At 36.8% G+C, this 17,134-nt stretch overlaps 1 protein-coding gene across 1 annotated transcript in view; it reads right to left on the bottom strand.

Annotated features, from left to right (window-relative positions):
• The window catches only part of LOC113043543 (laminin subunit beta-1-like), a 34,360-nt gene that overhangs the window by 6,094 nt on the left and 11,132 nt on the right, over positions 1-17,134 (bottom strand). Inside the window, exons 12-23 of the mRNA XM_026202990.1 lie at positions 15,374-15,453; positions 13,950-14,085; positions 13,711-13,869; positions 13,472-13,599; positions 11,569-11,689; positions 11,269-11,476; positions 6,911-7,054; positions 6,600-6,831; positions 6,352-6,515; positions 5,862-6,086; positions 5,486-5,703; positions 5,298-5,394 (exon numbers count right to left, since the gene is read on the bottom strand). Of these exons, the coding sequence (XP_026058775.1) occupies positions 5,298-5,394; positions 5,486-5,703; positions 5,862-6,086; positions 6,352-6,515; positions 6,600-6,831; positions 6,911-7,054; positions 11,269-11,476; positions 11,569-11,689; positions 13,472-13,599; positions 13,711-13,869; positions 13,950-14,085; positions 15,374-15,453 (1,912 nt within the window). The remainder of the gene's footprint in view (positions 1-5,297; positions 5,395-5,485; positions 5,704-5,861; positions 6,087-6,351; positions 6,516-6,599; positions 6,832-6,910; positions 7,055-11,268; positions 11,477-11,568; positions 11,690-13,471; positions 13,600-13,710; positions 13,870-13,949; positions 14,086-15,373; positions 15,454-17,134) is intronic.

The raw sequence follows: 17,134 nt of genomic DNA, 5'->3' as shown, positions 1-17,134 counted from the left end.
ACTACGTTTAAGTTAGTATTAAATAATTATGTGCTGTGGTTTGCATAAAAGCATTGGCAAAATGGTGATTCAGTAATTATATTTCCTATACTTGGGTAGATTGCTCTGCCACATTTCTACAGAAAATAACATTTGGAAGGCTAAAAGAAATGAACCAAGATTTTTAAAACAGCTGTTCATTGACTGTGACATTTTCTGTCAACAAGTGCAAACTCTGAGTTACTGTGACCTTATCAGGCTGGAGTTGAACGAGTGAACGAGTGAGCGATGGAGTCAGGGCGATGTGGTGGGAGTGGAAGGATGAAGGAAAAGATTGTTTGCATACTTTAGTGCTGCATTGCACTGCGAGTGTTTGGTGAACAAAAGGCAATAACTGCCCCACAATGACAGACGAGACACTTAGCAAACACCAAGTTAGCAATGACTTACCATGAGGCCCTTAAACAAACATACTCATCCTCAGAAAACTCTAGTCGTAATGGCCTTGTTAACCTTCATCAAGACCATTTTCACCAGTCAAACGATCTATTTCTCATATTCAATTTTTAACATACCTGTTTAGCTCTATTCCGAAGCCTAGGTAACAAGCCAGCTGTCTACTGCAACAAAGATACCTCTCCTATTTAAATGTGTAGCTCAAGTGACTGATTTTAATGCTCTACACAGGCAGCAATTCTGAAAAATACAACAGTAGTGCTCCTCATGTAACATGCAATTGATTTCAATCGTTTGGCATTAGCATACTGCTACGCTAACAATGTACTACTCTAATAAGCATTAAAAAATGCATAGAACTCACAAATATATTGTGTGAAATAGTTCATTTTAATTCGATTGAACTAACTTTTAGCACTACTTTTCAGTGAAATATCAGCAGAAATCATGGCACAATCATTCTCATGGTCCGTTCAAGCCCTTATGAAAATGTAACATTTATGAGTTGGAAATTATAATGTCAGGTGCGTTTAAATGAACTCTGGCCTCAAAACGAGCTTTGCATCTGCAAGGTTTCCCATTCATAATTACGACTTTGTTGTGGCATCCATTCAATTCGTAAATACAAAATCAGAAAAAAACTCGCATCATGGAGTCTTCTCCATGAAGGATGCTTAAAGATTTGGTCAAAACAAATGATCTTAAGGCATTTTTACACAACGTGCATGTTAAGGCTGCTCTGTGCCTGCTTAAATGTCTCTGTAAAGACATAATTCTGTATAAAAGGCAGATTTAATGCCTGCACTGACCCACCATACCCCCTCGTATCAAAGTAACAGTTGAAATTGCAGTGTAAATGCATTCATGCCACCTCTGAGCAGCATTATGGAGACATAAATGCCAGATCAAAAGTGCTTCTGTGCCGACTTTGTAGTTTAATTTTGGCATTAGAGGGCACGAAAATGATGCTGCCTAGGTAGGTTGGTAGCTCACTAGGATTTTTAACAGAATGCATGTCTTAACAGGTAAATAGGTAACCAGAAACCCCACTTTTTTGACCATCGAGGAGAATTCAGGACAATACATGCGACACATACAATACATGAATGGGGACCCTGTCTGGGACGGTTCGTTTACTTTAAAGGCATTCCAGTGTGACGTGATTAAACACACATTCCACAGGAAAAGACTCCTTCACCTAAGGCCATTAATGCATACAAGGGTCTAGAGATAGGGAATTATCTCGGAGGTTAATCCCTGCTATTATCCAGGGGGCCTCAGGCGGCACCGGGAATGTTTCTTGTTGGGACAATTCCATGAATGTGACCCCTGGAGACGGGAACAGGCACAGGAGCTTTTGTGTTGGTGATGGGAACTATTTAGTAGCAATTGACACAAAAATTCTAGGATAGGCTTTTACTGCCCAAGGAACACATCTGCATTTTATTGTTTAAAAGCCGGCTTGAGAATTACATGAACCTTTGAAAAGCAGGCATAAAATAAACAAGAGTGAATGTAATGCAGTGCACTTGTGTACTCAGCAATCGTTTACATAGACGTATATGGCTAAGGAATGGGGATGTAAAACATATCACACGCCAGCCGAGAAGGAGATCCGCAGTCTCCCAGACTAAACCACTCGAGAGGTGCTTCTGTAATAACAAAGTCCATTTTACTGCTGTTAAACATTCATGATGGTGTTAACAAGCTCTTGGAAAGGAAGCCTTAAAAAATGCACCAACTCTTGTGTTGGTGATATATTCGCTAGATCTGTGTAAACAGTAACCAGCCATGAGGGCAGCTGCCGGGGCATGCCCAACATCCAAATTCTATCAATAAATTTAGTCTCAAACCAACTAAAGATCTGCAGTGACTTTGAATGTAGCTGCCAGTAGGTTTTCATTTACAAATATGTGACCCTGGACCAGTTTTGAGTGTTAAGATTTATGAATAAATAAGCTGCAAAAAAATCTAAAGTTTAAAGTTGTTTTAAAGTTTAAGTTTAAAGCTTTAAAGTTTTCCAAATGAAGTCTTTAGCAATGCATATTACTAATCAAAAAATAAGTTTTGATGTATTTACAGTAGGAAATTTACAAAATATCTTCATTGGACATGATCTTTACTTAATATTCTAATGATTTTTGGCATAACAGAAAAATCTTTAATTTTGACTCATACAATGTATTTTTGGCTATTGCTAAAAACATTCCCCAGCGACTTAAGACGTTTTACATGGCTGGAATATATGCAGGGGTGCATCCGCAACCAAAAAATAAAAAATAAAATAAAATAAAAATGCGCAGGATAATTAACTTCCCACCACTGATTGTTTTGACGGCTGTTACTGCACAAGCACTGTTTTTGATTGACTAACTGTAATACTGCATAAGATTTCCATTCAAACAGAAAGCGTAAATCTAAGCTTCGTGCTGCCGGTTTTGGCGCAAAACATGAAACTGAAATTTCGTTAACTGACGCGCTTCAATCGGCAGTGCTAAAACCAGCAGCGCATAATCTTAACTTGCTGGCAACTCGCCAAAATAAAGTTCTTAGATATGAAAATGTTGAAAATGTAAATAGTAGCATTGTTTGTTTTTTTTGTGTGTACTATACAATAATTATATTTTTCATGAAAACTCATTTTTTATTTTAAAATAATATAATATTGTTACACTTTATTTATTATTTCTATTTTTTTAATAACCTAATTAAATAAAGCACAATTACAGTATTTGTACTATTATTAATTATTTTATTTGTGTTTTTACAGTTGTTTCTCTAACGGGTGACACTATGTGCAGTGTCAGCTCCAAACCAAATCTCTAGGCGTTCTCATGAGAACCAGAACGAAAAACGTATGTGCGCCCCTGAATATATCAATCCTTTCCATCTGTTTTTCATCACCATGCAGATAAGCTTATTGTAAAAATGCGTGGAAGGAAACGTCACTTTTTGAACACAACTATGTCTGGCTATCATTCCTTTCACAAGGGCTTTCAGAGTTTAAGGAACGTTTTACCAAATTTGTTTTACTGTTTGGTTAATAGCGCATGAACTTTTAATGAACTTTTGGGCTTTAAACATTTATGTTCAAGGTATAAATTATATAAATTCAAGATTAAGTCCCTGGATAAAACTGTCTACTAAATGAACAAATATAAATGTAGCGCAATAATTGATCAGAATTCGGATCAGATGACGCCTCTAGGCACACAAAAGCTGTACTAATTATACAAAAAGTTAAACTACAACCTATAAAATCTCTGAGGAAATCAGTTGTGCTTGGACAAAATGTAAAGCTTGGGATTTCACAAGTTTATCGAACTAGTATTTAACAGGAAACCACATAAAGCAGAGCTCGAGCTGAACAAATGCTCAGTGCTGTGCTGGAAGAGAGAAGAGCGTACTGAGGGCCAGTCAACAGGAGGGTTACAGAGGGGTAACTGAATCTTAGAGGAACACGGGGGGCTTCCTGCTCCATCAGGACTCTCCAAACAAACCGAGGGGTGTGGGGCTGGAACAGATCTCTGTCCGCACACCACTTCATCGGCTCAAAGAGAGGCCAAAACCTGCTCTTCTTAAGACCAAATGGCTTATTAAAAAAATCTGCATTTGATTACCTTCATGTCATTTCTATAATGTGACTGAAATGTTACTCTCTGGAAATCTCTTTCACCAGCTTGTGAAGTGATGGTAATGCTGATTGTGGGTCATATTTTACATGCACCACCCTTGATAGTGATGTGTTAATTGGGCTGAGATTAGGGAGAAGGTCTGACAAAACAATGCATCACAGTGATCTTGAAGGAGATCATTAGATAGTCAGAAAACCATCCGAATCTGCACTTCCCTTGTGTTTAAGATCTCAAAAGCACCGGAAAATTCGTCATCACATTCAAATAGATTCCAAATGGTATGATCTGCACAACCGCAAATACAGTCAGAGAGAGGACAAAGAGTCTTTTCTGAGGAGAAGCACTGCGCCAGACACTGATGGCCCCAGAAGGGGAAGCCCACGAATACAAAGGTGCATTGTGGGAGTAGAGAGGGTATTGCGAGGCTTCGACAGATCCCACCACGAGCTGGTCATGGTCGTGCACGTCTGGGGCGAATCAGAGAGTGGCCCGAGGACGTCTCCATTCCCTTAGACATTCCTACAAAACTGGGTTGCCTACAGACTATATGGTTTGGGGTAATGGCAGCACAATTCTGCAGTGTTTGCAATGTCAGCAAAATGAGTTTAGTTACATTATCTGGGTTTATGTGGTATATATATACAGTAAATATGTTTGGGGTCTGATTGAGGTATTTTTCATGTTTTTCAAAAGAAGTCTTTCTATTTGATCAAAAATACAGTAATACTGTAAAATATTATTACAATTTATAATAACTGTTTTCTGTTGTAATATATGTTAAAATATAATTGATTCCTGTGATCAAAGCTGTGATCCAGTGTCACACGATCCTTCAGAAATCATTCTAATAAGCTGATTTGGTGGTCAGGAAACTATTATTCATATATTTTTTGGGAAATTATGATTTTTTTTCAAAATTCTTTGAAAGTTCAAAACAACAGCATTATATTTAAAATATAATCTTAATCTTAAACGTCTTTACTGTCACTTTTGATCAGCTTTAAGCATCCTTTTATATTAATATTAAAACAAATATCACAACCAACTTGTCTTAATATATTACAAATAAAATGAACAAAATAAAGCACTAATAAATTATTTCCCGAAAGAATATTCTGGTTCCCTTAGAAATACATCACATTACTAAAGTTAAATGCATTGTAAATGATCATCATAATGGACTGGGTCATTTCTTGCGCTGGTATTGTTCAGTTTTTCTGCACTCACCGTGACACTTGACCTCAGGGTTTCCCCAGAACAGCTCTCTACACTCTCGGCAGGTTCTGCCGCCAAACCCAGGTTTACAAGAGCACTGGCCCATAATCTACAGCACAGAGAATAAAAAAATACAGATGAATCCCTGCGCACGTTCTTGCAATCCCAAACGTGTCACGCTTGTGTGAATGTGGTCTGACCTCATTGCAGGACGAGCTGAAGGAGTGGTTGAGGTCGCAGTCGCAGTCCTCGCAGCCTTTCCCGCTGGCCATGTTCCAGGTGTCCGGCGCGCACTGGTCGCAGTGCTGGCCCACCACATTGGGAAGACACTGACACTGACCGCTGCTCAAGTCACAGTTACAGTTCCCCGGAGAGGGGCACATCTCCTCAGCAGTGCCCATGTGATTACACACACACTCTGAGAAAGACCAGGACGAAACATTAGAAACTCAGCGGCCAGGAGTCAAATGCATCGTTTTACTAGATGCAGTTTGTTTTACTGTAGAGGTACTTTATCTAGACTTCAAACGTACAGTACAGTAGACACAGTATTGAAAGATTTCTTCAAGAACGTACTTCTGCAGCTCTGGGTCAGTGCATTGCCGTAATAACCGAGCTTGCAGCGGTCGCAGCCCTCGCCCTCGGTGTGGTACAGGCATTTGAGACAAGCGCCCGTCCGGGCGTCACAGGACTCCGGGTCCGTCATGTCGATGTTGTTGTTGCACTGACAGGGCCGGCATTCTCCGCCCACCTCGTACGGGTTTCCGTAATAACCAGGGGCGCATTCTTCACACCTGGCACCTGTTCGTGACACGACACAAGAGGCGTGTTGAATTACAGCTCTCACTGCTGCAAAATTACATATTGCACATTACAAGACTTAATATCACCATATTCTTCCACATAGACTATCGTCCGCTAAAGTTGATTAGAATATCCTCACCAAGGCTTTATTTCTTTGAGTGAAAATACTGTAAACTGTACGACATGTTCTAGCAGGTACAGGAAATTTACAGTGTTCCCGACAGACGCTGTTATAAATCAAATAGGATTGGTTGCTGGTTACCTTTATATCCCTGGTTGCAGACGCAGGACACCTGGTTGGAGTCGAGGCTCTTATAACACGCGCCGGAGAACTGTCTTCCGCTGCCGGGACCGTCCGGACACATGCAGGGGCGGCAGTGGTCTCCAGAGCCCAAGACGGGGTCACCATAATAGCCATTCAAACACCTGCAGAAGAGATGTTATAAATGAAAGGCTAAACGTTCGTGTAACATCACGCTATCATGTTGAAGAAAGAACGCAGTGACTAGCCTCTCGCAGTGGTGTCCAGAGCTGTGGTCCCGGCAGGACAGACACTGTCCCGTGAGCGGGTCGCACTGCTCAGCGTGGCCATTGCATGTGCAGGGCCGACAGTTAGGGAATCCCCAGTGTCCCGGTAGACAGCGGTCACACTGCCGCCCGTACGCTCTGGGAATACACTCGCACTGACCGGTGGCCTCGTGGCAGAAGGAGTGGACAGACCCCTCAGGACTGCAGTCACATGCTAAACCAACCACAGACCACTATTATGCTTGTGAAATAAAAACACGCTGCAGTCTATGCTATTGACCAGTTGTACTTACGCCTGCAGCCCTGCGGCCCGAAAAGGAAGGTGGCTGGGGCGCATCTGTCGCAGTTCCTGCCAACCACGTTGGGGCGACACTGGCACTGGCCACCGCTCGGGTCACAGACCGTGCTGAGAGACCCCTGCGGGTCACACTGACAGGCTGAGAGAAACAGAAGAGAGAGAACGAAAGATAGAGTTAATTCATGGTAATTGGGACATTTCATCTCAGTCATTTCAATGGCAAAAAGTGCTACAATTTACCTAAATTCACACTAAATAAACTTGACCAATATAAGTGTTTCTTTTTTACCATCAAGATTTTTTTTATTACCAAATTTGATTGTTTTTCACCCAGCTATCCCACTTTTCTCCGCATTTTAGAGATCAACCAATATCTTTTACAAGAATTAAGGATTTGGACTATCGTCTCTATTGCGGTTACATGCTCATGTGATGTTGCTGTGCTAAGTCGACATGAAAACGTATCATTTGCACACGTTTTTAAACATTGCTAGTGATTTAATGTCATTGAAATGATCAGGAGCAAAAGAGAACTCATTTTGCTTGATGCTTGACTGTTTCTGAGAGGCTGGTGCACATGTATTGAATGAGTATCAAACTGAGTTATTTTTGTCGCTTTATAGGCCCTGGACGAATAAATACATGTGTCAGAATGCTCGTCTTTTCAAGAATCCTTGTAAACACAATAATTAGGTGTTAAGTGAAAGCAAAAAGCTGAGAAAGAAAACATGTGTAACAGTATATTGGATCCGGGCAGCTCTTAAAGTGACAGCAGTCTGATATTCATACTGTTTGTCATTCATATTAATCAAACAACAAAAAAATATATAAAATAAAATCTCACTGCTCTTGATTAAATTACTTTAATAAGAAAAAATATTATATTATAATTTATACAGTGAAGAATATGTAATGTTTTTATACATGTCTGGAGCGTTTCTTATTTATCTGTTCTGCGGTGGTTGTCCTATTGCTTGCAATTAGTTTGTCATTAAGTTTTAACCCCAGACGGGTTTTTTTTTTTTTTTATTAAGGCTAGTATTAGTTTTTGTTTAGTTTTTTAGTTTTTTTTTGTGATATTGAGTCTGATGACAAGAACTAGGACTTTTCTATGGTAATTTTTATTATTATTATATATATCATAAAGACATTATTTAAAGCAAAAATAACTAAATTGTGATATATATTTTACCGTGAAATAAAATGACTCTATATCAGCTATTATATTAATGTTTACTATTTAGAGCATTATTAATAGTCATTTAAATACTATATAAAGTATAGAAATAATATTTTTTCCAGGATGACAGTGAGATTATTGATGAGATGTATGTGTCATTTTTTACTGCTACTGTACATTGTCTGTTAATGCGCTACTGACTAAAATCATCAGGTATTTCATAATCTAGGCCGACAAAAATATGAATAATTGTGACAACATGCCACTCAAAATGAACTCTAATGTAATCTATTTACCGTTTTGTTTGTTATTTTCCTGACAATGTATAACTAGTCCAGTACACTCTTTTAACCGAATAAACAACACCTAAAACCTCATGTCAAACTGAAGTTAAAAACTAACGTTTTTCCGGTTATAAAAACCAATATCAGTTGATCTCTTCTACATTTATCCATTATATTATTTCATGGCTGTAAAAATGCCTTTTGGCGAACAACATTTTAATATCAGTATGAGCAGGTTGGAGCTTGCATACAGTTTAGCTTGGGCTCAAACCCAAAAAAGCCTCTCTGGTGGATGTGCAAGGCTTATAAATCACACTGAGGTAATTCACCGGAGCTCAACTCGACACCTCAGTGGCTCTGAGTTCAAACCACCTGCGTAAAAATGCTTGCTTAGTGTTTTGGAAAGTCATCTCACCACAAAATACCTACAAAAACATAAGAGACTTAGAGAAGTCACTGGTGCAGGCCAGAAGAGTCGGCAGATTTTACTTGGTTTGCTACATATTAAAGAGTAGCCTTGAAATGTGGCCTACTTTTCCCAGATGGGAGTTTGACCGTGTTTTTACATTCTGTATCAAATAAAGCTTGACAAGTTACAGTTTCTAAAAGTATGTCTTTAAGATGTCTTCGTGTGAAAGTCGTCATTTTCACACTAATATTTATAGTCAGCAAAGATTGCGTTGATTCACGCCTCCAGCCATGTCTTTTGCTGTTCTTCTTGTCCTGACAGTTGATGAAATGGTAAAGTCTCAGACAGGAAGCAAGCAAAGCAGTATAATTATGCCCGAGGCCTTGTAACAAGCTCTGACACGAGGCAGGAACGGAGGAAAATGAAAGCTGAATGAACGATGACAGAATGAAGTCTATCATAAAGGGAAAAGGGGATTCTTATGTGGTTAGAGAACGGTGCCAGAGTCATGCGATGATGACAGCCTGACAATATGTGTGTGTGTGTGTGTGTGCACTTTAAACAAAGTGGCAAGATCATAAAGATCAAGTTACTATGCTATTTGTGATAGTATAACTAGAATAAAAAATAAAAAAAAACTAATAATTGTTGAAAGTATAGTGTGGGCATTACGCTTGCAAAAAATTGATGTGCATTTATGACAATGGATTATGGCTTGAAAACTACAGTTGGTGCATTTTGACAATGTTTACTTTATGGTGTTTATACATTAATATGTTGAAGATGGTTGTAAGTATGCATATCTGATCTTCCTCACCTTTTAGAATGAGCTACATTAGTAAAAAATAAACATTTCAAAATAAGAGTATATTGGTATATCTTGGGCTAGTTTATAATTAACAGTCTTGCATTGTGCATGATGTTTTTGTTTTGTTTTGCATTTGTCCTGTTTATTATTGGTATTTTGCTTGGACAAATATATATATATATATATTTATTTATTTATTTATTTATTTATTTTTTTGTGAATGAGCAGTCTGCAATAGTAAATCACAGACATTTCAAAATTAGAGTCCTTGTGTATTTTACTCACTTGTGTGCTAAATGTAAATGTGTTTAGGAGCGTGTGTGCGAATAAAAACTAAGTCTAAACAGGTCCTTACATGATTTCCAAACTACATGAAGTTTGAAGATAGAATATTTAATATCTTAACTGGTATAACAAATCTCTTATTCTCATTTTAAGGTGTCTTAAATATGCCGTCAAAACCCAGAACTGTTGTGCATTCCACAGGTTTGCTTTCAGAGACGTTTGCAATCAATAATAATAATAAAAAAAAACATAAATCGTAACTTTATGTCAATAGTTTTATTACTCTGTTTATATGTGTATATTTATCTGTTTATATGTGTATATTTATCTGTTTATATGTGTATATTTATCTGTTTATATGTATATATTTATCTGTTTATATGTGTATATTTATCTGTTTATATGTATATATTTATCTGTTTATATTTGTATATTTATCTGTTTATATGTGTATATTTATCTGTTTATATGTGTATATTTATATGTTTATATGTGTATATTTATCTGTTTATATGTGTATATTTATATGTTTATATGTGTATATTTATCTGTTTATATGTGTATATTTATCTGTTTATATTTGTATATTTATCTGTTTATATGTGTATATTTATCTGTTTATATGTGTATATTTATCTGTTTATATGTGTATATTTATATGTTTATATGTGTATATTTATCTGTTTATATGTGTATATTTATATGTTTATATGTGTATATTTATCTGTTTATATGTGTATATTTATCTGTTTATATGTGTATATTTATATGTTTATATGTGTATATTTATATGTTTATATGTGTATATTTATCTGTTTATATGTGTATATTTATCTGTTTATATTTGTATATTTATTTGTAAAACATACAAATAAAGATGTTTAATTACCATTTGGAGCACTGGGATTGCTAAACAAGGCCAGAATGAACACATTTTTGCGAAATCTTAAATTCGACCAGCTTTTTTAACTCAAAATGTGAGTTAAAACTCCCATGTGCGTTCTGACTCATTTTGCCAACATGGAATGAATAAAATATTTTATATGCAACTTTTTGAATGAACAGTCAGTAATGGTAAAGTATATGCCTTTTAAAATAAGAGTCCTGGTGTATTTCAGGCTTCTTTACAATTAAAAGTCCCACAGTATGCATAAAGATTTTTGGTTTTGCATTTTTAGCCTGATTGATATGGGTATTTTGATTACACAATAAAACGTTTCTGAAATTGAACTCAACAATAAAATCATGTAGCATTTGTCTGGGCTTCTTCTTCATAGGAAGGAAAGACTAAGAACATGATTTAACACATATCATCAGAAATATTATTAGTTTAAAGTCGTTTTTTTATATTTAAGGTGGGTAATTTATTATGAAGTTATGGAGGTACCTTTAACTCCCTGGTGCAGAAAAGCGGACACGCTGAAGATGTAATTCCTGCAGATATCAGTCATGGGGGTTTTCACCACGGCTTGGCTGTTCTCCAAACAGCGGTAGCGCTGGAAGGTTTCCCAGGCGCTGTTGGTCACCATGTCTCCACCCTCTGAACCAGAGCCAGAGAAAATATCCAGGTTTTTGCAGTGTGGCATGAGGACGATCTGAGAGCAAGAATAGAAATCGGTCATTCAGCATTTGAAGATTCCAGTGCAGCTGATATAGTCTGTCTAATAGGGTAAAAGAGGGAGCCTACCGAGTCGATGAGAGTGTACGGTGACTGCACATCGCTGAGAGCCGAGTAGAGAGACAGACTCAAGCGCACGGTGTAGTTCAAGCCTTCTTCAAAACACACAGGCCTAGACAGCACCACATACCTGATGGGCAAAACCAAGAGAATACATTTTCTCAGATTTAACACTCAAAGACATCAGCTTAACGAATCCTAGTGAACCGCCATCTGAAGGTGCAGACACATTTTCCACTTGAATCGAGTGCTTTCAATAGAAATTGGCACATTCTAATATTCTGGATGAGGGAGAAAGATTTCCTCATGCAGATTTCGCAACAGGTTCAAGATGGTCATGCAGATATGCGGCACTGAACAACAGAATCTGCTTTGTTTGAAAGTGATTTCTCTTTCTGGTGTGCTTCATGCATCACTACAATACTGACTATACACAATGGGTCTTTTTCTTGGCTGCAAATTTTCTCCTAAATCTTGCTGATGTGATCACATCTGACTAAAAACCTAACTAGGCAGCATCCTAACTGAAGAGGCACATCAAAAGAACTGATTCTGAATGCTCTACATAGACAGTAACTCTGTGCCATACAAATAACGTATTTTTCGGACTATAAGTCGCACCTGAGTATAAGTCGCATCAGTCCAAAAATAAACATATATAAGTCGCACTGGACTTTAAGACGCAGTTATTTAGACCCAAGAACCAAGAGAAAACATTAAGGTCTCCAGCCACGAGAGGGCGCTCTATGTGTTCAGTGTAGACTACAGGAGCACTGAGCAGCATAGAGCGCCCTCTCGCGGCTGTAGACGGTAATGTTTTCTCTTGATTCATTTCTCTCGGTTCATGTCAAATTAATTTTGATAAATAAGTCGCACCTGACTATAAGTTGCAGGACCAGCCAAACTATGAAAAAAAGTGCGACTTATAGTATGGAAAATACGGTACTCACTATGCAATTGACTTTACCTTAGCATTTAGACATTTTCATATTGGGGTGAACTAACCCTTTAAGCTTTGAATGCAATAAATGGGTATATCTATAATGAACACCTCTCTGGATTTGTTGCAATACATTCTGGAATTACGGGATTAACCTTACTTTCAATTTGGTTAAAATAAGCAAAATGTTGTTCATCTATAATAGCCTTCAGTGTTTTTTTTTTTATCATTTACATACTATTGTAGCTTTTATTAATATATTGAGTTAGCTTTTTAATGCGAGGTTTTGTATGACTTGTTTTTTTTTGCATTAAAATATTATATAAATATTTGATTAAAATCTTGAAAATATAAACTAGAAAATGTTGCTTTGGAAACTGACTGAAATAAATATGTTTAAGCTGGATTACTAAAACTGAACTGAACTCTATGAAGAAATGTGTAAAAAAAACTAACGAATAAAAACGACACAAAAGAACAACAAAATTACCAAAACTTAAACTAAAATTAAAACGGAATATATAAAAGTAAAAGATAATTCTAAAAAAATAGTGATAAAAATCATTATTTATATATTATTGTAGTTTTTATACATTTTTGATATGAGTTACATTTTTAGTAATTCGATTATACACTTTTGTTGTTTTTACTTATTTATTTGTTTTTGGGTTAAATTCATTTTTATTTCAGTTTTTACTTTAGTTAAGTTTTACAGTTATTAGTTTTAGTGCTTTAACTTAGTTCAGTTAGTTGCCAAAACAGCATTTCACATTTTCATAGTAGACTTTTCAAATGTTTTGTGTAGTTTTTCATCTAATATTTAAGTTTTATTTTATTTCAGCTTTATTTCAATTGTTTTTAATCATTGTAGTTTATTTAAGGACTACATCTACATCATGATGACTTCAAATACTGCCTAGTTATTATTGGATGAAAGGTGCATCAGGTGGTCCATATTTTAAGATCTCATACCTGGATCCGGGATGCAGAGACACCACCTGGTTGTCATCGTCAGGCATTGTGTTTGCACAGCGGCTGTCGGCGGTAATGACGCGAGGCCTGATGACAGTCATCAACACTTCCTCCCACTGCTCTGGCAGCTACACGCCATGAAAGAGAGCAACAGATGATGTAATGATGTTTCTGCTTAGCCTTTAACTCAAGGCTGCTCAAACATGTTCACGCTAGTGTTATACTTTAGAGGAAGTCACCTGAGGTTCATATCGGATGATAACGTCATACTCCATGGAGTAGGGGATGTTGTCGATGCTAAACTCAAGATAGGCACCTTCAGGAACGTTCACAAAACCAACACCAGTCCAAGTAGGGGATCTGTCCTGAGGTTTGGGTCTCGGGACAACCGTCACACCCTACCGACAGAGAGATATATAGAGATACATCACTCAAACACTCAAAGACTTCGACAGATGCCGGTAATGAGGACACTTACAGGTCCAAACTTGGCGTCCTCGGCTTCGTAAGTGTAGTGGTCCAGAGCGATGAAGTAAAAACCAGATTCCACCTGGTCGCAGCGTCTGCCAAACATGTGCTCGCGACACTGACACTGACCCGTTTCTGGAGAGCAGCTGGGAAAAGAGATAACAAGAGGAGATTTAGATGGCCCTTCCTAAAGATCTGGAGGAAAATAGCTCTGGAGGACATATTTAATGCTTGACTGCAGTTAAAGCCTGGCTTTGAAACTCATGTAAATACAGTTTTCTTATTGGATGATACAAATTCAAATTCTGAAGAAAATGTAAGCTTTTTTAATCAATTGTGTTGTCGAAAATCTACTTCTGATCATAAAGAAAAGTAATAGCACAGCTCTCCTCAGAAAGCGGCATAAGTTAAAGGTGGTGGGTGGTGTTTTTATTGTTAACAAAATATGTTAATATATATATATATATATAAACGAAAATGTATTTGATGGATTTATTTTGTGCTAGGTATACTACAAGCATATTTTTCATATTTATGTGCTAAATAAAATACCCTGCAGTTGTACTTTTGGCACACTATTTCAAGTTTACTTTAGGTACACTTTAAGTATCTTGCATTTAAAGACTGATATTATACAGAGATCATACAATCCTTATTAAAAGTTATATCAAACAACATTTTAAATGTAAAATTGAGAAATGTGCATTGTGCAATAAATATTAAGTTTAAATATCATTTTTAGTGCTGTCAAACGATTAATCGCGATTAATCGCATCCAAAATGAAAGTTTTTGTTTAATGTATATGGTGTATATTTATTATGTATATATAAATAAACACACATACCGTATATATTTTGATAATATTTATGTTTATACATTTATTAATTCATATTCTTATATTTTATATTATATATAAATATATTTAATATGTAAAAACATTTCTTAAATATACACATGCATGTTTTTTGTATTTATATATACATAATACATATACACAGTATACAGACATATATTATGTAAACAAAAACTTTTATTTTGGATGCGATTAATCGCAATTAATCATTTGACAGCACTAATAATTTGATATTAATAAATCTTAAGAAATATGTCAGTAAATGTCAGGACGTTTGTACTAGCTAATATAATTTTAATATAAATAAAAACTGAAAAAACACAAATGTTGCCTTGGCACCTAATTAAAATTAATGCTAGAATTATCTAAACTAAAATCGAAAATACAAATAGATTAAAGCTATACAAAAATATGAATTACGGAAAAAGAAAAATTAATACAAATGACAAAAGCATAGAAAAATGGACTAAAACCTGATCTAATAATAATAGTAAATTATTCTAAAATACTAAAAATGGTAGCAATAATAATAGTGATAAAATGTATTTGAATGAGAGATTCAGGAACTAGTTTTACTCACTTGTTGTTGATTGCACCACCATGATCACAGTCACATGGTCTGCAGCCATCCATGTCGTTACTGAGACCCCAGTGCTGAGGCTATGAGAGAGAGAGAGAGAGAGAGAGAGAGTTAAAAGACCATTTAAACACCACAGTGTTTACGACAGACCTCACAAGAAGCAAAATGTAAGCAGCGGTTCTTAAAGGCAAATGATCACATTCTGGAATAACTGAATGCAAGTAATCTGGAGAAATAAATGAATAAATATAATTGTTAAAATGAAAAGGTGTCCTGGAGTTTCCAGTGTCCAGCCTGGTAGAGGAGTAAAAGTGCTCAAAAGTAGAAAATTGGTGGTTGAGGAGGTGCGCCAGCGAGAGCAAGCAACGAGATGTGCAAAAGCAGCCTCACAGATAAATCAAGGCCAGTGGATGAGGTGGGAAGGAGTGGAGCTCTCTTGGAAGGAGCTGTGAGGCACGGAAGACTTCCAGATCAGCTTCCTTTTACAAACCACTGATGATGTCCTGCTTTCACCAGTGAACCTCAACCAGTGGTTCAGAGAAGATCCAGAGTAGAGGATGACACGGGAGTGGATTTTCACTCCTGTCCCGTCCCACTCCCATAGAAAGAAATCTTGTCCCGTCCCACTCCCAGACCAAAGTTAAAAAAATAATCCCATCCCATCCCGCTCCTGGTAAATTGACTCCCACTCCCATCCCGCTCCTGTTTAAACTGACTCCCACTCCTGTACCGCTCCCATATATTTTTTTCTTCAATTAGTGTTTAGTTAATACATAGAATTTGATTTAATCTGCTCTCCATCCTGTTTTAGACCAGCTGCTGATGCCTGTTTCTAGATTTTCTCCAGAAAATGGAAGACAGCAAATAAAAGAAAAACAGTACATAGTTCACACCATGTCTACAATAGTTTAATAAACCCAAACAGCACATAAAGCTGCATTTTACTCATTTATTGTTGAGTAAACAATACATTTATAGTTTACATTTATAGTTTTTTTAAATTACATGTTAACGATTTTCAAAAGGTCTGTGGTTACAGCATGGTCCCTAGTCTGCATGAAAGGAAGAAGAATATTTTTAATGGGCCACAAAATATCTTACATGTAAAAAAGATTACCAGTTTAGAATATGGAGATATTATGGCGTTTAAAAATTGTAAGGAAAATCTGGTGTTTAGGGTTTAGAATCTATAGATCACAGACTACAGCGTGAGAGGTACAATTTATGTATAAAAATAGTGCAGAGTGACAAAACTGACGGAGCTCCTCCATGACCAGCAGTTTTATTTTCTCATACTCCCCTTCTATGTGACGGGAAACTATGTCTTCCACCTGCACGTTACTTCCATATTTGGCTCCAATGTCAAGCAGCTCCTGTGCTACATTGGTAAAGCCTTTCCCCTCTACCACAGAAAAGGGTCTGAGATCTTGGCTGCACATGCGAGCAATTTTGTCGGTCAGACGAGACTTGACACCTGACGGCAATTTTCGCTTGATGAACGAAGCGATGCTTGGCTGATTCTTTCCCGAATTTACCTTGCAGGTGTCCCTCTTCAGACCACTCGTCCCTGAATCACTTGCGTACTTGACTAAGACTAAGCATGTCTTACAAGCAGTGTACATCGTGCTATCACTGTCACATTCTACTTTCATAAACTTAATTAATATTTCAGACTTTCCAACCAGTTCTTTGAACATAATAGACATGTCATTACTTCTGACTTTGCGCCGTAAATCATTTTTGCCACATCGACTTCTCCGC

The sequence above is a fragment of the Carassius auratus genome, chromosome 25, assembly GCF_003368295.1.
Source record: "Carassius auratus strain Wakin chromosome 25, ASM336829v1, whole genome shotgun sequence".
NCBI classification, from domain to species: Eukaryota; Metazoa; Chordata; class Actinopteri; order Cypriniformes; family Cyprinidae; genus Carassius; species Carassius auratus.
This window is presented reverse-complemented; position numbering and strand designations above follow the sequence as displayed.